Genomic DNA, 21,371 nt, shown 5'->3' on the forward strand with positions numbered 1-21,371 from the left:
ATATGCCAAACTAATCTATGAATATCTTAAGATTTTGTCATAAACTTTAGGTTTTTCCTTTCTCTAGTTTATTCATATCAATACCTGGAGGCAGGGGGATCACCAATATTTTGCAAAGGCTTCCAGGTAATTCTGGTGTGGAGCCAGGACTGAGGCGTGCTATGTGCTAAGATGTAGGTATCTTTGCTGTCGGAAGTGTTGACTCTTACCAGAATGCTGTTCATACACAGGAAAGTGTCCCCGGGTAACTGGGTATGTCACCCTATTGCCACTCCCTCAACTGCGAGTTACGTTTCCTGTGAATCCAGGTGTAGAGAGTGGCCTCTGACCGGCAGTCAGGCTGCTCCAGCGGGAGGGGTTTTCTACAAGGAGTGTAGGTTTGAGGCACCTTTCGAGAACACTTTTTACCGAGCACACACGGGGTGACTCCTCTTTCTTTTGAATGTTGCCTGGAGATCGCTTTTTGAGATGGAAGGTCTGTACCTACAGGGCAGTTACGTGTGCATTTGACCAGGGGTGATGGTGGGAGCCCAGGCGGCTCTGTGTACTTAGGAAAGTGGGACAATAAAAGGACAGCTCTTGTGCTGCCCGGATGTTGCGCTGTCAGTAATGATTAACCATGGAGTGGGAAGGCGCGCCGGGTGAAGGAGGCTGAAGGCCAGCAGGTATGGGAGCTTCAGCTCTGCTTTCTACTCCAGAGTCACACAGGACATGTGTGTTTTTCTTTCTAGGTTCGAACCAGTGTCCTACCTGAGCATAAGGATCCCCCATCAGAGGTTGGGGTAAGTGTCTATGTTTCCGAAAGGCACACATACGGCGTCTCTGAGGAAAGGCTCTGTCATGTGTAGGGTGCTGGAGAGCCGTCTCATGACGTCAACTTGGGCACTTCAGAAGCTTCTGAAACTTGCACCACAGTTCCTGTGTGTAGTTTTATGAGAACGGGTCCAAATATTGGTGATACGTTCATTTTAGCTGCAAGTCGGCATTCAGAAATAGAAATAGAAATAGAGTGTGTGCCATAAATGCAGGCCTCAGGTATGACTTTCAATGTGCTAGTCACCCATGCTTTAAAAAACATAAAAAGAAACATATGAAATTAGCTTTAATATTTTATTTCACCCAACATATGCAGAGTGTTATCATTCAAAAGGATTCAGTAAATTATGGATGATATACTTCATGCTCCTTTTTTTCATGCCACCTGATAAATCCAGTGTGTATATTATTTACACTTGGAGGACATCTCAGTTCAGCGCTAAAGCTGGTGTTAAAGCAAAGCTCTAGAAAGTACGTGGAAAAACTGGCAAGCCACATGAAAACCAAATATAAAAGAAGTCTGTGCTTTGAGCACAGGCCTTGTGAGATGGCCGTAGGTGAGGGCGCTCTGGCAGGCTCAGGCATGTGGAGGGTGCACCTTGGAGCTCCTGGTGAGCGCTGCTTGGCCAGGGGACCATTGAGGACCTGCTGCAGGGAGCTGCGTGCTCGGCTGAACAGTCCGATGGCGCCGGCTTGCGCAGACTTCCTGCAGGTGCTGGCAGGATTCGCTGTCCATGCCCCAGAGATAGAGACAGGGGCCCCGCTTTTTCTCACCCTTCTTGATAGCATTCTCCAGCCAGGTGGAGGGGGTGAGCTCATGCATCAAGCAAGTGATCTCTGCTCTGGGTGATCGGACAGGATGAGAACTGTGAGTGTTGCTATCAGCAGCTGTTGTCAGGAGCTGGTAAGACTGGTCAGAGCTACATGTTGACAGGCAAAGAGAGCCTGTACGGGAACAGGAGGGGCCACCTGTCCTGGAATCAAGGCGTAGTGTGATGGGGAGGCAAGAACTCGGGACTGAGAGGCAAGAACCTGGGTTCTAACTTGACCTTCTGCATGTTAATGAGTTCCAGGACTGTATGTCAGCCCAGCCACTTCATCTGCAGACTGGCAATGCTTTCACAAGCCTTATTGTCAGTCCGGCCACTTCATCTGCAGACTGGCGATGCCTTCACAAGCCTTAACATTCGCCAGGTAGACATTTTTGGGGCCTGAGAAACATTCACATCATCTAATATAAATTGGTGCTATAAAGGATCATAGGATCAGTAATAATAACACCACAGGACTACACAACCTTCATTTTATTTTTCACTTTTCAACTAGAATATCTTCTATAGTTCTCAAGAATCTAATTTTTATTTTTAAACATATTAATCATTTCTTTTTAAATAGGACTTCCCATAGGTTATTCATTTTTATTTAATATTCTGTCCTTTCCACAAAGTATTTAAGGCAGACTTGCAATACTTAATTTTTTTCTTTTAATAAATGTTATTTATTTATTTTTGACGTAGCTTTGGTTTCCAGCACTGTCTATGATTCAAAGGAATAGGTTTACTGGATTTAGCATGCTTTTAAGTCATCTAACTGCTGGGTATATTATGTTAATCACTATGCAAGCTAATATTTGTAGAGTATTTCCTATTTTCTCAATGTACTAAGTGCTTTGCCTTTAATTCTCACAATGAGTGTGAGAAAGTGCGGCTATCATATCCAGCTCTTTCATACACACACGAACGACCATCCTCAGCACTGGACTGTGTGGTCCAAGATCACAGAGGAGCTGGGGAGCAAGGCCAGGCGATGTCTGGGGAGCTGGGAGAAGCGATGGACTCGCCCACATCTCAATTTGGGGGCAGAATAACTGATTCAGGACTGGACTTCGACCTCAGAGTTCCAACTCTAATGAGGCTTTACATTGTTTTACTTGTCCTTTTCAGTTTCCTCTTGATAAACGCAATGCTATTTCAATAAAAATTAACAATCAATCAATAAATCTTTAAGAAGAAAATTTTAGAAACAGCACCAGAGAGATGAAAGCCATGGTGGCTTGAGTTATCTTTGAAATATAGAACTTAAAAGAAGGAAGGCTCTTAACTTCTGTGATTTTGATGACAGTGACAGCAAAGATAATTGTATGTTAAGTTAGTCTTTTACATCCAGTTTCCCTCCATGGGAATTCAGAAATAGAAAAGACTTCTCCCCCTCTAATTCATTCTCTCACCAGTATTTCCTAAATGACGTTTTCCAACTTTGACGCTGGAAAGAGAGCACTTAATTGTATCATGGTGAAGCAAATACATGAAAACCCCTTAGAAACTAAGTGTACAGGCAAGTCCACTGTTGCTCGTGTGACATCAGTTTGAAATTGAAGACTTCCAGGATGCATTTTATGCAGCATCACCATCCCACTGTAGAGTTATTTTTGGAACAAATAAGATAATATTTCTACTTCAAGGAGACCTTGTCTGCTTTGGGGAATTTTCTTCATGTAACGTGGAGATGCCATTACACAAGTTGTTTCACAGATTGCATGAAACTCATCCTTTGAGACAGCACGTGGCTGACAGTTGTGATGGAAAAGAGGGGCTGTGAGCGCTGTGCTTGGTGCAGGGCTGTGTGCCAGGCCTGGCTGGAGGCTGGGGAACCAGGTCCGGGCTGGCCGGGACAGGCGCGCCTCTCGGTGTCTGGAGGTCACAGAATCTGCGCAGCTGTGCTTCGCGGTGCCTGGAGCGTGTGTCTGAAAATAGCTCCCCCACCTGCCTCTCTGCTGCCTTCCAGTCCGAAGCATTTGCTGCTTTTATTGCCAAAAGGACCACAATAACATTCACCGCACGTGTAGTTTGTCTTAATAGTTCTAAAGCCATCCATACCTTCAACATACCAAAAGGCAAAGAGAAAATGACTTGAAATTGGGGTCAGCATGAAATGTCTGATTGATTGTTCTTTGAGGATAATGAGAGAGGGGGTGGGAATGTAAATAAAAAAACCCTAATTACCAATGAAAGGGGAGTGAGCTATCTGTTTAACACAAAAAAGTGCTAAATGAAGTTCACCACAGAATACAATCTGTACACCAACAATTTCACTTTTTGATATTCGGTATATTTTCATTGAGAGAATTGACTTACAACACTGTATATGATTTAGGATTATAGCACCCCGCCTCTTCACACCACAGCCACCACCAAGACACCCATAGTCCTCACCCTACATTTCAGTGATTTTTCTGTAGCTTATAAATATCTGCAGAAAGAACAATTCTCTTTGTCTAATAGAATACTTTCTTAAAAGTTAGCATGTAGTACGTCCATTCGTATATTGTCAGCAATAGTTGTCACACGTCTTCTCTGTACTAGGCAGTGAGGGGTTATCAGAAAACAAGATAAAGCTCCCATGGAGCATCACGTCTCAAGGTGGGGGGCAAAGTGAGTAATGAAACAGCCCATATGTCAGATGTTGAAAAGGGCCTGCAGGGGACAAGACAGAGGAGGAGGCAGAGAATGGCCGGAGGCACCTGTGGTGTATCCTTGTGCCAGCGGTGTCCTGGTGGGTCTCACTACAAGAGGATGTGAATGCTTCTGTCCAGCTGAACCTCTCCAAGGTTCCCTCTGCTGTGTGCTGGAAAGTCACCCAGCATTTCTGTATGTTTTTTTGTAGAGGTCTCAGATTTCCTTTTCTGCCTCGAGACACCACCATTTCATCAGCACTTGTTCCCCTAATCGTCTCTATGCACGGGACGTTCTTCCCCAATAATCCAGGTCATATTCCTCTGGCTTTGGTGACCTGGTGTCTAAACCAGCTCTTTGAGTTTCGAGTTTAATGAATTAGGTGTATCATTACTGACATCCAGGCATGTCCAACTTTAGAACTGAGTCGTACTTCAAATGTTTGCCTCTAAGCTTTTTGAACCAGCTCTTCGAAGTTAGAGCTTTGGAAAAAAATAAAAAGTCTGATCTGAAGCTTTTCTATGCTCAGCCATCGCTCAGTGTACACACTGCCTTTTATGTGGGAAATACCTGAGTGCTTTCTTCTGAAAAGACCCAGTTGGCCTCATATGCCTTAGGTGCAGCCCTTATTCTAGTGCAACAGACCTATGAAGAGAGAATAGGGATGTGTTGTCAGCTACTTGAAGAGTATTCTAGTGTAGTAGGCAGCAGTGGTGGGAATAATAATATGGGTTTGATATTCTCATGTTTACTTCTTGACCTTGAAGAGAGAATGACAAAGCCTATTTATGGACTATCATAATATTGTGATTTTTCAATCAGAAGCAGTCAGGAATATTAAAAAAGAGATGCAAGATTTTTATCCTGGAAAAGAAAAACCAATTTAGTTTTAGTCTTTGCATTATGAGTCAAAGAGTATAGAAAGTAGATATTCTTAGATAGTCAGCAACCAGTATGACAGGTTAAAAAAAGCAATTTAAGAAATGTAACTGAGTACCATTCGCTTTTGTATTTGTTAAAATGAAATTGTCCCGTGCTAGTATAGAAATAACAAAGGAAGCAAATGCTTTTAAACATTGCTGTGATGGGGGAGAAATATAGCATTTCTATTTATAACTTGTACAGAGTCCCACATAAAAATAGCTCGAACTAACAGATTTGCTCATATCTGGAATACAAAGTTGTTGCTGCTTGTATCTTCAGGAATTCTAATAAGAACAACCACGGCATTGGTAAATATTGAAAGTTTATCATCTTTTCTTTTACCCTAGTTATCTAATGGGGAAAAAAAATTAGTTCCTGGATAAGTCCTGGCTTCTCTGTCACTTGTTTTGTTATTTTCCCAGCTAGTGGTTTCTGGTTTTGAATGAAAAAGATACATTTGCTCCTTTCCACTTCACCCCATGAGGTGGACATATTGCTGGTAACTATATCCCTGTCAATGAAATATTTGTCAGGCTAAGAGACTTACCATTTCATTCTTCTAAAGACTAATTTTGTGTGATTTGGTGTGACAGCGAAAATATTAAGGACCTCAGATGTTAATGAAAATCCTTCTTTCTCTCTGATTTCCAGCGAAGCTTCCTGGGCTATGCCAGCTTCAAAGTGGGGGAGTTACTGAAGCCAAAGGAGCAGTTGCTGACCCTGAGCCTCAGGTGGGTCTCTGCCACAGACGGGCTGGTAAAGTTGGTAGCCCATGACATTTATTTATGACCGGCTGGGGCTGAAAGTCAAAATTCTTTCAGATGTTCAGATGTCAACTCTCAAATGACTCATGTTCTCCACAGCAACAAGTCACTGTAAATTATTCAAGTTGCTCTCCAAGTGCATGTCTCAGATTTAAAAGATTATCAGCCTTTGTAGGGAAAAGCAAATACTACATTGTCATTAAAGTTATGAAAGTCTTTGAAAGGGAGAAAGTAAATGGAAATGATGAGCATGTTATTAAGTAGTTTTTCTGGTACTTACCAAAATGTTACCTTTTTAATCAAGGAAGTTTCCAAGTAAGTTTGAAATGCTTGTAAGAGGCAACATAGCTGATCTATGGTCATGGAGTGGAAGCTAAGCTGATTATTCTATTTTCTTTTTTAGCTTCTTTTTTGCTGTTGTAAGTTAAAACAGGCTTATATTAAAAGATAGAATAGTTTTGAATATGGATGGAATTTGTTTGGCTATAGAGTAGCATAATAATCTTTAGGAGGTTGGATAGTGTTTTAATACTAAGAAAGGTGTGAAATGGAATTAATATTTCTTTTTAATTTCGTAATAAATTTAAAACAATAGTGTGCTGTTTTCTAGTTGATTAACAATTGTCATAATTATGTACACATAGAGAATACTGCCTTACAATGTATGTATAATGTACATGACTATAAAGAGCAATATTTGATCTTAGCCAGAAAAATGGTATAGAAAACTATTCGTAAATCTTAAGACGCTCTTCTGTCCATGAAACACAGAGAACACTCTCAGGGAAGAGAAAAATATTTGGGCTGATTACACTCTCACCCCCTCTCCAGGACCCCCTGGAAACCAGCAATTTATTTCAGTGACAATGCCATGGCTTGCATTGGAATGTGTAGGGCCTGGTGTCTCTTTTCTGATTTTTCCTCATTCTTAACTGCTTTCCATTTTAACACAACAGCTAGTACAGCATAATTTAAAGGGATTCATATTCATGCAGGAAAAATAAATACTGGTGGGTTCTAATGATGACTTACCTTCTCTTTGACTTCCTTTTGGCTTTGTCTCTTAAACATGTTTTTTTTGTTGTTGTTGTTGTATTTTATTTGGGAAGACATTGAAAAATCTTTAAGGTTTTGTGATGAGTCCCAATGAGTTTTGCCGGATTACTTTCAGCTGCAGCTAAGAAGCTGGGATAGTAATGTCTCTGATCCCCTAGAAAATTACTATTACCCACCTAGCATGGTGGTTATGGCTGTCCACAGTGGCCCCAGATCCTTGATATGAGGTGCCAAGCCTTTAACCCACGGAGAACCACTAGCAGGCTGCATGTTTTCTAGATAAGATGCCTAGCACTTTATTCCGCGTCTTTCGGACTCGCAGGCGGCAGTGCTGATTGTATCATAACCGTCATTAGCGTCAGCAACACACAGTACAACACGGAGATTCTGGTTTTGATAGAGGAATCTTCAGAGGACCAGGAGTTCTTAGTGAAACAAAAATGAGTGAACACCTGTAGTACCTTCCACGGGGGAGAGGACAAGAGGGGCCCGGCTAGAGCTCCACCCTTGGCAGAAATGTGGAAATTTCAGGTTTAGACGAAATTAAGACAAATTTCCATTTTTTAATTTTTTGTGTTGGGGGTACTTTGGTTTACAGCCATGTCTGTGTTTTAGGCGTTCAGGTTCACACCTCTTCAAACGTCTGTGACCACAACACACCCCCCACCTCCACACCCATGACTCCCCGCCACCGCCATCCGATCCCCCACCCTTTTCCTGCTCGGCACCCCTCTTGAAACCAGCGTTCTGCAGTCACAGCCCAAGGATTTGTTCTGATTTGGTTCCACCTATTCTTTTGCTTTTCTTCTTTATGTGCCACATATGAGTGAAATCACCTGGTGTTTGTCTTTCGCCTTTTGATTTATTTTGCTTCAGATAATCCCCTCCAGTTCCACCCATGTTACTGCAAATGGCGAAGTTTCATCTTATTTTATAGCTGAGTAGTATTCCCCTATGTGAATCTACCACATGTGTGTCTGCTCCTCTGTCGTTGGGCACCTACGTTGTTTTCTTAGTTTGGCTATTGCCAACAGAGCTGCCCTGAACTTAGAGGACCATTTGCCTTTTCAGATGAATGCTTTGTATTCTTCAGATAGATCCTAGGTGTGAACTTGCTGGATCAAGTGGTAGATCTGTTTTTCATCTTATGAGAAACCTCTACAACATTTCCCGTGGAGGCTGGGCTTGTCCACATTCCCACCAGCAGTGCATGAGGGTTCCATTTCTTCACACCCTCATCACCACTTGTCTCTCTTTCATTTTTAACTTTAGTACCATGGATCCTACTCATTTGCTTTCAATTTTATTTATTTTTTAAAAAATCATTTGTATTTATTTATGCATACAAGAACTGGGGTACAGGCCAGAGGTGTGGGGTTGAGAGGATTCACCAGAGACAGTGGGGAGCAGAATAAGCTGATCTACTGAAATACACTGCTGAGGGGAGCAGTGGGGAGAAAGGAAAGGCCTGCTGCACCTTATGGGTCAGCTCCCTGGCCGAGGATCCAACTCATGCTGTAGTGGCTTCCGATATCTTGATAGCACTGAGACTTTAACCCCAGTGCCACCAGGGAGGCCCCTGATTTCAATTTTATGAAAGGAAAACAAGTTCAACAACAAAGGATTGCATTTTAAAAATAAAAAATTCTGGAATTGTATTTTCTTTTTCTGTTCTCTCGCTCATGGCCATGTATTACACGTTCCCGATGTCCACACTATATGGAGCCATACTAGCATTCTTGTAGAGAGAATTATAACAGGCATGAGAGACACTGAATCATATAATTTAAAAGTTAATAAAATTCATTAAATATTTACTAATGTGTTCTTTATGTCCTAATAATTATATTAGATGCGTTTTATCTTTGACCTTTATCAAAGTAGGCTGTGGTATTATGATTTTCACATGTTGTCAGTCACGGAACTGAGATGTAGAAAGTGGTTAAGTAATTTGTACTAAGTCACAAGGCTCCTAAGTGGGAAAAACCGAGACAGGAGGCCACATATTTCTGACTGCAAAGCCTGTGCTCTTAATGACCCTCTTCTTTGATGAAGAAAAAAAAAATCTAGTTAAAACATGTGACAGGTCCAGGACCGCTAGTTCACGGTTCCACCTGTGGCTTTCACAACAATGCCTTGCTTCCAAGAGGTGAGTGAGGACAGAGTATGTTAACACCCCAGGGAGAAGCCAGGAGGACTAGCCACATGGGTGGAAAGAGGAAACCAGCCTGTCGTCTAGGGGGAATTGAGGACTCAGGGAAACCTCCAGAATCTATTTTCACTCCCGATCCATGACGCTCACAGGCCTGGAGCCGGGTTGACTGCCTGGGCACCTGCCAGTCATTGCTCTGCCAGCCCCACGGGAACATCTCAGGCCACGCCAGCAGGAACATCACAACTGCCTACCTCTCCTAACGGACCGGAAACATTAGGTCTGTGTCTGAGATGGTGCCAGCGCTTGTGGTAAATGACGATGCTCTTGAGTCAAAGAACCACAAAGGCAGAAAAAAGGACAGGATTCCTAGGCTTTTCTCTCCTAGGAAACCCTTCTTGGGAGAATTGAGGCGGGTGGATGTGTTTCAACCTTGTCTGAGCTTTGTTGCCTGTGTCTCCTGGGCTGGCCTTCTTCCATGCTCATCTATTCCACCGGCAGTTGTGAACAGCTTCTCCTGTGCTAGCCACAGGGAGAGTTGCCTTGGGAAAGTGTTTAAATGGCAGTGGAGTTCATATTTTGCAGTTGACGTGGCCGCTTCTACTAATGAGAAATCTGGCCGTGTGCTATCTGCTAGCAGGCAAGAAGCATGTTGGGTGCTTTCCGTGCATTATCTTATTTAATCTGGGCCCGTTATCCTCACTGTCTCACAGCGTCTTGTCTAAGATCTGCAGCTGCTGATATTACAAGTAGGATTAGAATCCAGTCTGGCTGGCTCCAGTGCTTGTTCTGCTTTTATTTTCCTGTCTCACAGGAGCCTCTCTCGAGCTAATAGAGTCTTTGCTTCCTTCTCCATTTCATAATCTGTAATTTGGAGAATTTTAGAGGCGTCACTTATTTTTTCTTAACGTGTTAGCTTAAAAGTCAATTATATTTGCCCACAACTTTGTGGAACTACAACCATTATTGGTTGGGTCTGGATTTGTGGGAACCGTGCGCCCTAAGCACGATGGTGTGTTTAAGACACTGACCTGCAGGGGAGGTGAGGAGGTGCTGCGTGAAAAGCCGAACACCTCACTAAGGACTCAGGTTTATGTCAGGGCAGGCAATTCACCTGTTTCAGAAACGCCTGGCTCCTCTGCCCAGCAAGTGCTCTGTTATATCTTGTATGGTCTTCTACTTATAACCCCCTTCCCCGTGAAGCCAACATTTATATTGTTTTATCATAGTGGATACAACAAAATTTTCCTGAATATTGATGTGAGGGTTTATTCGTAAAAAGGGAATTTATGTTTCCTTTTCATTATTGCCTCTACCACATTTACAGAGGTGCTGTCATGACACGTTAGATTCCGACGATCTTAATAGATTTCTGATGTGAGGTTTTGTAATATTCAGGTGTATGGGAGAGGCAACAGAAGAAATAAACTTTAGACTTCTGCTCTTTGTAAATTTCTCTCTTCTGTGTAATTCTATGTGTACATATTCATGCATAGACATGTGTCAGTTTGCATGCATGATATGTGTTTGTGCATCTCTATGATTTTAGGAATATTTTGCTTTCTGAGAATCCCTGAATTTTCCATTGTTGTTAAATGTTTATGCTCAAAAAAGGCCCAAATTATGAGATCTCAAAGTTTTTTATTTTTGGTGTGTTGCTTAATTTCATCCCTTTAAACACACATATATACACTTCAATTTTGTTGTTTCTAAAAGTAAAATAGCAACAAAAATCCTTAGATATTTTAACTTAATTTCCCAAAGGCACAGTCTTACTTAAGAGCTGCAAGTAATGCTCCTTTGTATGCTCTACAGCTACACACACGTGGATTCTGAGTGATACAAATGTGAACTTACTAGCACCTGGCGGTCTGGGGGCCCACGCATGTGCTATAGGGCAGTGGATCAGAATCCACTTGTTCCTGGAATCTTACAAATGTGTCCAGTCCCCAGTGCTACCGAGATCTAACCCTAATCAATCTATTGTCATAGATTGACAATAAGAGTTTTAAATGATAAATTTCTTTTTATTTTCAACTGGGGTTCAACTTCCTTAGCATTTCCTTTGTCTACCACTAATCTTTTCCTGAATACAAATAAAGATGATTCTAGTCTACTTACTTTAAGCATCATTTGTAGTCTTTGAAATTGTAAATATCATGCGTAGTTACTTTTATAATGACATCTTTTCTTATTAATATCCACTGGCACTTCAGGAATGATTTTAAAAATTACATCCAAGTATCTTAGTAAAGCACGTATATTTTAATGTATTTTATTCTCTTTCAAAGTCTTCCAGTTTAATTTTTTAGGTAGCAGAAGTTAGGGTTAAGGCCGAAAGTCCTGATGGTTTCACAACACTAAACACTGATTCTTATGTATGTCCAGAACATCATCTGTATTAAAAAACGGCAATAAGCTGACAATAATGCCTTTCAAGAAAGGCTGCTTTGATAGAGTCTGGCATATTCATGATTAGTTATAAAACAGAAGAGTATTATACCTTATTGAATGGACCAATGAACAAGTTATAAGACCAGGAGAGCATGTAAAGACCTAATTTAACTGGTACTTTTGCACAGACCTTTCCAGAAATGCTCATCAGAAACTCTGATAGCAAAGTCTAAGAACAAACAGTGCATTTTTTTCTTTGGGTGTGAACAAGCAGCAAGTGTGCAAGTCCACAGCCAACGCACACACCTGCTAGATCCCAATGCATGTGGGAGACCTGGTGTCCCTGGAGAGCTTTCTTCACTGTGTTCTTGGATGGTTCACATGACGAGGGCAGAAAGCCCCCGGGATAATCCCTGCTTCTCTCACTGACAGGACCTCATGATCAATGTCTCAAGAGGGAACTTAGGCCATTTGAGGTTTATGATGGTTGAGCATCTCCAATGCTCTTCCTTAATCTCCTGCTCACCTTGTCTGGAAGGTGTATTACTTCTGTTTTGCTGACGAGTAACTCAAGAAACAGCGAGCAGGTGGGCTTCCCAAGGTCACACAGAGGACACAAGAGGGAGCAGGAGAGCGGGAGAGAAGTGTACTTGGCATCAAGGATTTCCTCGGGAACATACATTTTGTTTAGAGTCTTTGCCCTAAAGATGAGACCCTGGCTCGTTAGCTTCTTTCTGGAGCCCTGTAGTGTCGGGGACTCCCACGCAGGAGGCCACACCCCTTCTCCGTCTCTCCACGGGGCAGTGTTAGAAATGAACCCCGAATTAATCCCCTTGCCATCATCCCTGTCCCCCACAAGGGTTGAAGAAGAGCCTCATGCTTTTCACTTTGATCACACTGGGTGGCGGCTCTTTTGTCCACTTTAAATCTTCTCTTATTTTCCTCGTGAGGAAGGAATGTAATGTAGTAGGAGGAGCACCAATCTTTCATACCAGACCTGGGTTCAAGTCCCAGCTCTGCCACCAGCTGGCACCCAGCCTGCTAATAGAAGCAGCAGCAGGGTCCCTTCTGGCGCGCTTCTGGGAATTTAAGGAACCCAGTGAAATCCCATGCCGGCCTGTGTTAGAGAAAAACATTCTTTGCTTCTTGCATCAAAACTTCCTAATTCCCTCAACCATCCCTTCATGTTTCTTTAGTTTGCTTGCTTAGTTTGTTGAAGTTATTTCATAAAATGTGGATTTCACAAGTCCCCACATTGATCAGTGGCAGAGGAGTGATGCAGCCTTTGCTCAGGACCTAGACTTTCATCAACCAAGGAGAAGATGCTTTCCCGAGTCCCGCATGCTGGCTTCATTCACTCTGGTGTCACATTTGGCTTCTTATCGGGTGGTAGATCCAGCTAGAGGTGTATGAAGTGCAGTTTGCTTGAAGCCAACACCTACCCGTAGAGTTGGGGGAAAAAATAAAATTTGTTTTGACTTAAAACTTTAGTGGTGTAGTACTGAAATCAGGACAGAAATTCATAGATTCCACACAGCATCAATTCCTTTGCGAGTTTTCGGATGCCTTTTATGGCTGAATATATCATACGCTGTGTACAGAAGTAAATTCAAGTGACATTTCTCAGGCTGCAGTGAACATGAAAGAGAAATATGCACCCTACAAGTGGAAATGCTTGTTCCTAAAAGCGGCTGTGCTCTTTTCTGTAACTGTGCTAATATCCTTGTAGAACACGTTGACCCTAAGTTACCAGAAGATGCTAACATGAGTCACTTTACAATAACTGTTCAAATCACATTTACTATAAAGCCAGAGAATGCAGAGAGTAAGACAGCAGAGAAGTAGAAAGAGCACTTGATTTAGAGACACACCTGAGCCCACAGCCTGGCTCTTCTGACGCCTGGCAGGATGGGAGAGGCTCAGAGTCTCTGTTTTCTTGTCTACGAAAGGGGGGTGACAGGGGAGCACCCCTCACAAAGTTACTGTGATGCCCACAAGAATTACTGATGTGAAGTGTTGACAACAGTGCCGGGTACGTAGTAAGAGCCCAGTAAGCATTAACATAGTTTTTATTATATTTTCTTTCAGTGACTAACTTTTATAGCCTCAGTGTTACTGTTTTTTTTTTTCTTTAATTTAGGTAAAGATTAGACATACACACGCAGGCCACACACTCTCTGAAATGGCACCTAGTTCAAGGCAGGTGTTGCTCATGTGCATCACGTATTATTAAAATCATGATTATCATGAGTATTATTATTTTGTTTCATTCAACTAGACTGCTTTTCACTTATTATTGAAATGGCTCTGCAGGCATAGAGTGTGCGTTTTTTATGTGCCCACACCATCTTCATGAGGCTGCAGGCATGACCATGGAAACCAATTAGCACTTTCATAGTCTCCATTATTGAGAACATGTCCTGTTCCTCAGATTGCAAATTAGGGTTTTCAGTCACTGAAGAGACGAGGCCTGCTTAGAGTATACTTCAATAGCTCCTCAGTTTGTACAGAAAAGCTGGAATCTTCCCTCTTTTAAAATGCAAATCACGTCAAGTTAATATCTGTACACAAAGACCTACCTGCTTAAGAAGTTTGAGAGCTAATTTAGCTTTGAAGATAATTTGCAGGAATGATTAGGACGCAAGGAATTATATTTGACCTGAAAATATGGTGCTGGATTTTGTGCATATTTACCAAAGTCACTTTCATCATTATCACCCTGTGTTTCTGCTGCTCTGGACACATTTATGTCTTGCCTTTTCCAAATGATGTTTTTTGGAACACTCTCATCCTATCAGATATCATTATATGTTCTTTAAGAGTTTTGTGATCGAAAAAGTTTGAAAATGCTATATTAAAAAAATGTGGAGTGAGCGCCCTAATGGCAGGACTTCTCAGAGCCTTCATTAGCCCGTAAGGCCCTTTGGGGACAGAACTCCTGCTTCTCCCATCGTGTTCCAGGCAGTGTCAGTGACCCCGGCATTTTACACTCACGAGTGACCCATGTGGACGCCAGTCTGTGGAATTCGCATGGAATGTACGAGAAAAGATGGCCGGAGTACACACTGTTTCTTTCATGTTCATTGGCAGGTTGTTTTTAAACTCGGATCACTGGATACGCTATTTCACCATCACCTGATATCTTATCTACCCCAAGCACGAGGCTGGTCTTCCCCTTTGAGTTCTGCCTTCAGGTGATTTTCCTTTCGTGGTTAAACTAAGCGCCATCAGCTACCCTAACTCGCTACACTCAAAATCTTAGCATCGTTTTCAAAACATCTCTTCAAAAATTGTTATCTGATGTGCTCTTTTCTTGCTTTAACCTCCGTAGTCCTACCTGCCTACCTCCCTACCCAAGCAAGCACGAGCTGTGTCTGTCTGCAAAACCAAGATAGACAAGATAGTAAGTCTGCTTTTCAGTCTCATCTGTAGCCACACCTATCACCCTGACACCGATCACCACTTCCGCCTCTTTCATCAAGGCTTATGCACACTTGACATTTTCTAAAGGTGCCAGAGTCCACGTATTTCTCCAGAAATCCCTCTTCTCGGGATTTTAAACTCTTTTTAACATCAGTCAGCAAGAGAACCCAGCAGTGTTATGTGTGTAGATGGGGCTTCTTAGATTTTTCTCCACATTGATGCCTGAAGACTTGCTTTATAAATCTTACCTGTCCAGAAGATCCAGTATGTCTCCACATTTACTCTCCTTAGGAACTGAGCTAACAGTCTCTAGGCAAGTCAGTGAAAAGGTCTGGCTACCACCCTGCCAACGCAGCTTACATTGGCTTCCCAATTTCCTAAGACTAAGGAGCACCTTCCCTCCTCAGGTGCTTGAGTGGGTACCCAAAGAGACAGGTCAGCTCTCATCATTCCCACTTTGGCCAACAGACTGAAGATGCTAGAAGGTCGCCATTTTCAACTGTTTTTCCAGTGGGGTTTTTAGTTTGCTTCCCCATTTACACAATGCAGTTCTACTAAATATAAATATTTTGGTGAATTGTAATGAAGGCACCATCCCCAAGGGGATATAGAGAGCTACCTGCCCTTGGAAGATGTATTTCCTCTAACACATGCTCTAATCTAGAATAGCCTACCCTGATCCACTAAGTGAAATTCACTGACGTCTGATATTCTGTGGCAATGCAGGCCTGTCTCATAGTGAAACTGCTTGAAAGAAATTGTTTACAGTAAGATTTCAGTGAGAGGAAGAATTGAGTCAGGAAAAGGGTGAAGACTATTAATCATAGAAGGTGAGAAAACATACACAAAACAGAAAACATATATGATAAAAGATTTTAAGAAGCAGAAGAGAAAGGTGAAATCAAAGATGTAGATTGAGGGAAGAAAGAATGGGCAGGTTTCATTTATTACATTTGGTACCAATATAAACAATCAAACTGGAGACAGTGCTTCAAGGGGTTTGACTGCTTCAGCAAAAGGCCAAGCCTACTGGTTTGGTGCATAGTCCACTGGGTTCCCTAATCGATGGACTTAAACTATTTGAATTGGAGAGAAAATACTAGATCATGCAGTATTCTTTATGATAATGTGTGATACTGATGAGTTTAGTACATTGTGAGATCGTATTTTCATCTTTTATAAAGAATAAGTTTTTAAAATTAGCAAATCATCAAATGCAAGTTTGATTGAATGTAACCTAAGTATTGCTGGGTCTATGTTATATTATTCCAAGCAAATGAAATCACCAAATCCACTTGTAGGTACATGTTGTAGCTTACTTCTTTCTGATGTTCACACATGTAAATTGGAAAGTAAACAAACACATTCCTTCAGAACTTACAATAAAAATTGATTGATCTAAAAAATTTTTAGGTGCCATAAAAAAATCCTGGTCTCATCCTCATCCATCCATCCAAGACCATGAATTTTATTTCATTTTATGTTTATCTCCCCACACTTTTCTCTGATGCAGTCTCTCCAGTTCAAAGCATAGTTTTAAAAGTTTCAATCTTAAACTTGGAAATGATCTGTAGTGGGGATTATTTTTCTCTTATCTAGAATCAAATTGAAGATTTTCCAGGGGCTTACACAGTAAATAGGAGAGACAGTCTCCAAAGTTTCTTGGTTTTGTTTGTTTGTTGGGCAAACTGCCAACTAACACTAACTTTCCTAGCTATCGAGGCTTACCGCTAGTCCCAATAAAAATGAATTGCTTCTATGACCAAGTGATAGAGCCTTTAAACTCTTTAAGGATAGACCTATGATTGCAACAGTGAAGGAATCTGAGTTCCATTATTGTCACGGGGAGTTAATTACTTTGTTTGAATTTCCGCCATCTGTCAACTAATGATGATAATACTACAGAGATGAGCTTAAATTATAGGTTCATAAGCGAGATTTAAGAAAGAAAAGGACTCTACAACATGACTGGGGTGATACTTAAGGACACTTCCTGCTCTAAGCATTCTCTAATTTTATTCAGTCCCATTACTGTGATCTGAGGAGTTATCTTAGAATAAAAGAGAAAATGACCACATCCAGAGTTTTTTAAAGTTAGGGAAACTTTTATTGGTAACACAAATTTCAGTTTAATTCTCAAAAATGTAGAAAAGTCATCACTGTTGAAGAGTTTCATTCCATGGCTTTTTAAATTCTATTGTCTTTCTACTTCCTGTTAGAACCTCAGACTGCCAAATGCAAAGATTCATTCTTTTTCTTATGTTAATTTTAAGAGATATGATAAGGGCCCTTACTGATTTTTGCAATCAGAAATCTTAAAATAAATGGAGATATATAGAGAAAAAAAAGTAGATGGTTCTCTCATGTACCATATGTTGAAAAACTGTTGCAGGGCATTCATTGATTTCTACTTATCTTCAGTATATATTAAGTGTGGATAAAAATGGAATATTGTTTCCACATAGCAGAATGTCTTAAACTTTAATTACTTTTCTCCCTTTGATCAAAAATTTTCTGTAGGAATCTTTATTGTTCTATCTAGATTGCTTTAACTCTGAATCAGTCACATTTTGACCTCTAAAATAATTACCAGATGATTTACTAATGCAGTGTTAAGACTATGTAGCTGAACCAGTTAAAATTAGAAAATGGGAAATTTCAGTTCTTTATAGTATTTTAAAATTATTGCTGCCCTGTGTGTCCTTCCCTATTTTGCCTTGCTAAACTGAGTTTCCTTTTCTTATAACAAATATTACTCATTCTCAAGTGATCGGTCACCTGGCAAAAGTCCTGGATTCTCAGACCATCTTTTATCCCAATGACTGCTGGGCAACGTCCCTGTTGTTCCACCTCCAATTCTATCCCTAAAGCCCTCCATTCCCTAACTCTGATACCTGTGGCCCTTCACCAGTCCCATCCTCTATCCTCAATCATTTCTCTTTATTTAACCGGAAACTGGTTGTCTCCCCTGCAGTCCTGCCAAGTGGCTGCCCACATACCTGGTATAGGATGAACATCCTCTGAAAACTTCCCTGGATTGGGGTTCTTGGCCTCAGATGTGCAATCAGATTCCCCAAATTACTGGGATCATCTACAGATGTCATCTCCCCTCGGTTCATGAGGATTTGAACTTGCAACTCACTCCTCACTGCTCCTCTCATCTCTAAGAGGGACACACCAGGGATCTGCATGTCATCCTTGCACAGGGGGCATGCTGATCTCTACATCTTTCCAGTGTTATGCGCTGCCCAAGAGAGCACCCCTCACATGTGCTGAGTCAATAGCCACAGGGAGAACTGGCCAATTCACTGGCCTTTCAGACTTTTCTCTGCTTCGGCAACCCACTCTCAAGGAGTATAGCCATAGAAGAGGGTCACATAAATTGAGGATGTATGAGAGGGAACAGTTTTGTGATGAATCAGTCATGGACCATGGTGCCCCAACTGGATTAGAAAGACCATTACTTAGATTTTATCATCAGTGCCACATCCCAGAGTCTCGATTTTAAGTATCCGATTATGATTTCTGTCTTATCTTTCATTTCACTCTCCTACTGCTCTTTGACTGTATCAAGTTATCTAAGTCTTAAATCACATCTCTGCCCTTTGCAGCTCCTGCCCCCTGCCCTGTCTTCACTTTCTTTCTAATCCAGTTGGGGCACCATGGCCCATTTACTGATTCATCACAAAACAGTTCCCTCTCATACATCCTCAATTTATGTGACCCTCTTCTATGGCTATACTCCTTGAGAAAAATATAGATTGGTAGATAGATTGGACAAAATAAAAGTTACAACAATAAAAATTGTTAAATCCAACATTGGGATCACCTACAGATGTCATGATGACCTACAGATGTCACCTCCCCTCCGTTCATGAGGATTTGAACTTGCAACTCACTCCTCACTAGACCTCACTGCTCCTCTCATCTCTAAGAGGGACACGCCAGGGATCTGCATGTCATCCTTGTGCAGGGGGCATGCTGATCTCTGCATCTTTCCAATGTTATGTTTCCAATGTCTCCTAACATCCTTCAAGATGAATGACCAGCCTAACCTGTCTTCCATGTTTCCAGGTTTCATGACCCTTAACTTCATGGGCGCCCTCACTACACTCGATGGCCCTTTCATGTTTCGCTGACTCAGCCACTGCCCTGGACCGTGATCTAATATCTCCTCATTCCTAGAGCCTCCAGAATATTTCCCCACTTCCTCATTTTCATCTGGTTTATATGGTTTCTGTTTCACTAACAAGAGGAATTTGACAAGTTCCCACACCATATTTACCAACCTACCAGCATCTACTCTGCCTTCCTTCCTGTTATTTCAGATGAGCTCCTGCATCTGTGTGGTCAGCCCCTTTACTAGTCTTTTAGATTTTATCTCTTCTCACTTGCCCAAGAATATTACTCCAGCAATTTTCCCTTTACGAATGTATCATAAGTTGTTTCTCTACTAGATTGTATTTACTTAACATGACAATGCTGTTAAGTTTCCCACATTCCTAGCACATGCTCTGTATGTTCTTCATAGCAGACTCCTTTTATGAGCTGCCTCCACTTTGCCTTCTCTGGTTGTATTTTGAACCCATTCTCATTAAGATTTTGTTCCTATCATGTCACCTAAAGAGCTCTTGTCACAATTGGGAGTGGTTAACTTCCATGTTGCTAACTCCGGTGGATGAAGCTCCTCTTCCTTGGCACATCTGCACAGATGCTCCTCACTTGATGTGTGGGTACCAGACTTTTGTTTTCTCCTCCTGCCCTTGTGGCCATTCCTTTTGCTGGTTTCTCATCATCCTCCTGGCCTATAAATGCCCCATAACTCCATATAGAAATGCTTCTCTTCACTTTCTTCCCTTCACATAATGCACTTCCTTCCATCCAGTCTCACAGCTTTAAAGATTTATTTATTTATTTTATACAAGAACCATGGTACAGTCCAGATGCACAAGAGGGTAAGAGGATTCACCAGAGACAGAGCAGGGAACAGAACAGGCAGACTGACGAAATACACTGCGGAGCAGCAGGCAAGACAGGGGAGGTCTGCCGCGCCATGTGGGACCCGGTCGGCCGGGATCGAACCGGCACTGCAGGCTGTGGACGGCTTCACAGCATGGCGCTCAACCGCCTGCGCCACCAGGGGAGGTCCTAAATAGCATCTATATTCTGAGAACCATATATTCATCTCTAGACTTACTGATTCTTAACTCTCACATCCAGCCATCTAATGACATTTATGCTTGAACTTTAAATCATTATCTCAAACTCAAAATGTTCCAAGATGAACTCCCTGCTCCTCTCTGAGAGTTTGAAAGCTTTTCTTTTTCCTAGTTAAAATATTGTCATGCTAAAGGGGAATAAAAAATATGTTTAAAATCACAAGATTTTATAACAATAAGAGAAGCGTTTAGCATAAATCCAACTGCAAATAAAAATATGGGCACCAGAATGTCTCAGTCAGAACATATGCCTTACTGTGCGATTTAAATTGTAGTAAGTTTCCTAACACAACGGTTTGAAATACATTACATTCTAAAATAGCATTTATAACCCATATAACTTTGACCTTTTAATGCTATTTTTTAATCTTTTTGAATTATTTCTTACTATTAAAAAACACATAAACCCAAAAGCATAAAAATATATAGTTAAATTTTGAATATTAATATTGACCCATCATTAATATTTAATGCTAATTATTTAATAATTACAACTTCTAATGCCCCATATGCTTGTCAGCTTTGAAATGTTTTCAGGGTGTCTAAGCATAACTTGATTGGTGGTGTGACATTTGCAAGCCATTCATTTAAACGTTTCTGCTGTAGGTCCAATTTTAGTAAGGAAAAATTATTTTCTTAGCTCTCTATCAAGTTTATTTGTAGTTACTCTTAACAGATACGTGTGTGTCTGTGTGTGTGTGTATATATGTATATATAAATTTTTATATATATAAAATTTTTATATATATTATATATATATTATATATGTAAATTTTCTGCATTAAGTTTCATTTCCCTGACCATCTATGTATTACCTCTGGTAATGCCTTTCCTACTACTGAATTCTTCCTCTCCATCTGTCTCTACTTAATACATAGAATGCTCTTCCCTCTATAGTCCTTTACTTTTTCTTAGTTAAAACAAATATTCAAACCAGTAAGTACAACAAAATTAATTAAGCTAACAAAAACCTTAGTATTGTTTCTCTCTTGTAAGTGTAAACATGAATAATTTCAGTAGGAGACCAGTTGGTTTGTCCCATCAGCAGGAGGTACTGGCTTGGGGGACTTAATACACCCACTGCGCAGGTGCTTTAGTCTCCAGTCCCTGGAGATGTTCTCCATTGTTCAGATGGAAAGCTTCCTCCCATGTATGACGTTTCTATGTTAGC

The 21,371-nt window shown here is 41.2% G+C and overlaps 1 protein-coding gene across 6 annotated transcripts in view; it reads left to right on the top strand.

Annotated features, from left to right (window-relative positions):
- INPP4B (inositol polyphosphate-4-phosphatase type II B) overlaps positions 1-21,371 on the top strand; it is a gene marked incomplete at both ends in the record, with an annotated part of 278,348 nt that overhangs the window by 94,378 nt on the left and 162,599 nt on the right. For 5 of the 6 annotated variants that reach the window (XM_084246365.1, XM_084246367.1, XM_084246370.1 and 2 more), the window contains 2 exons: positions 732-782; positions 5,844-5,923. In XM_084246365.1, coding sequence (XP_084102491.1) covers positions 732-782; positions 5,844-5,923 — 131 coding nt within the window. The remainder of the gene's footprint in view (positions 1-731; positions 783-5,843; positions 5,924-21,371) is intronic. The other variant, XM_084246368.1, reaches the window with a different exon arrangement.

This window comes from Talpa europaea, assembly GCF_964194135.1.
Source record: "Talpa europaea genome assembly, chromosome: 10".
Lineage (NCBI taxonomy): Eukaryota > Metazoa > Chordata > Mammalia > Eulipotyphla > Talpidae > Talpa > Talpa europaea.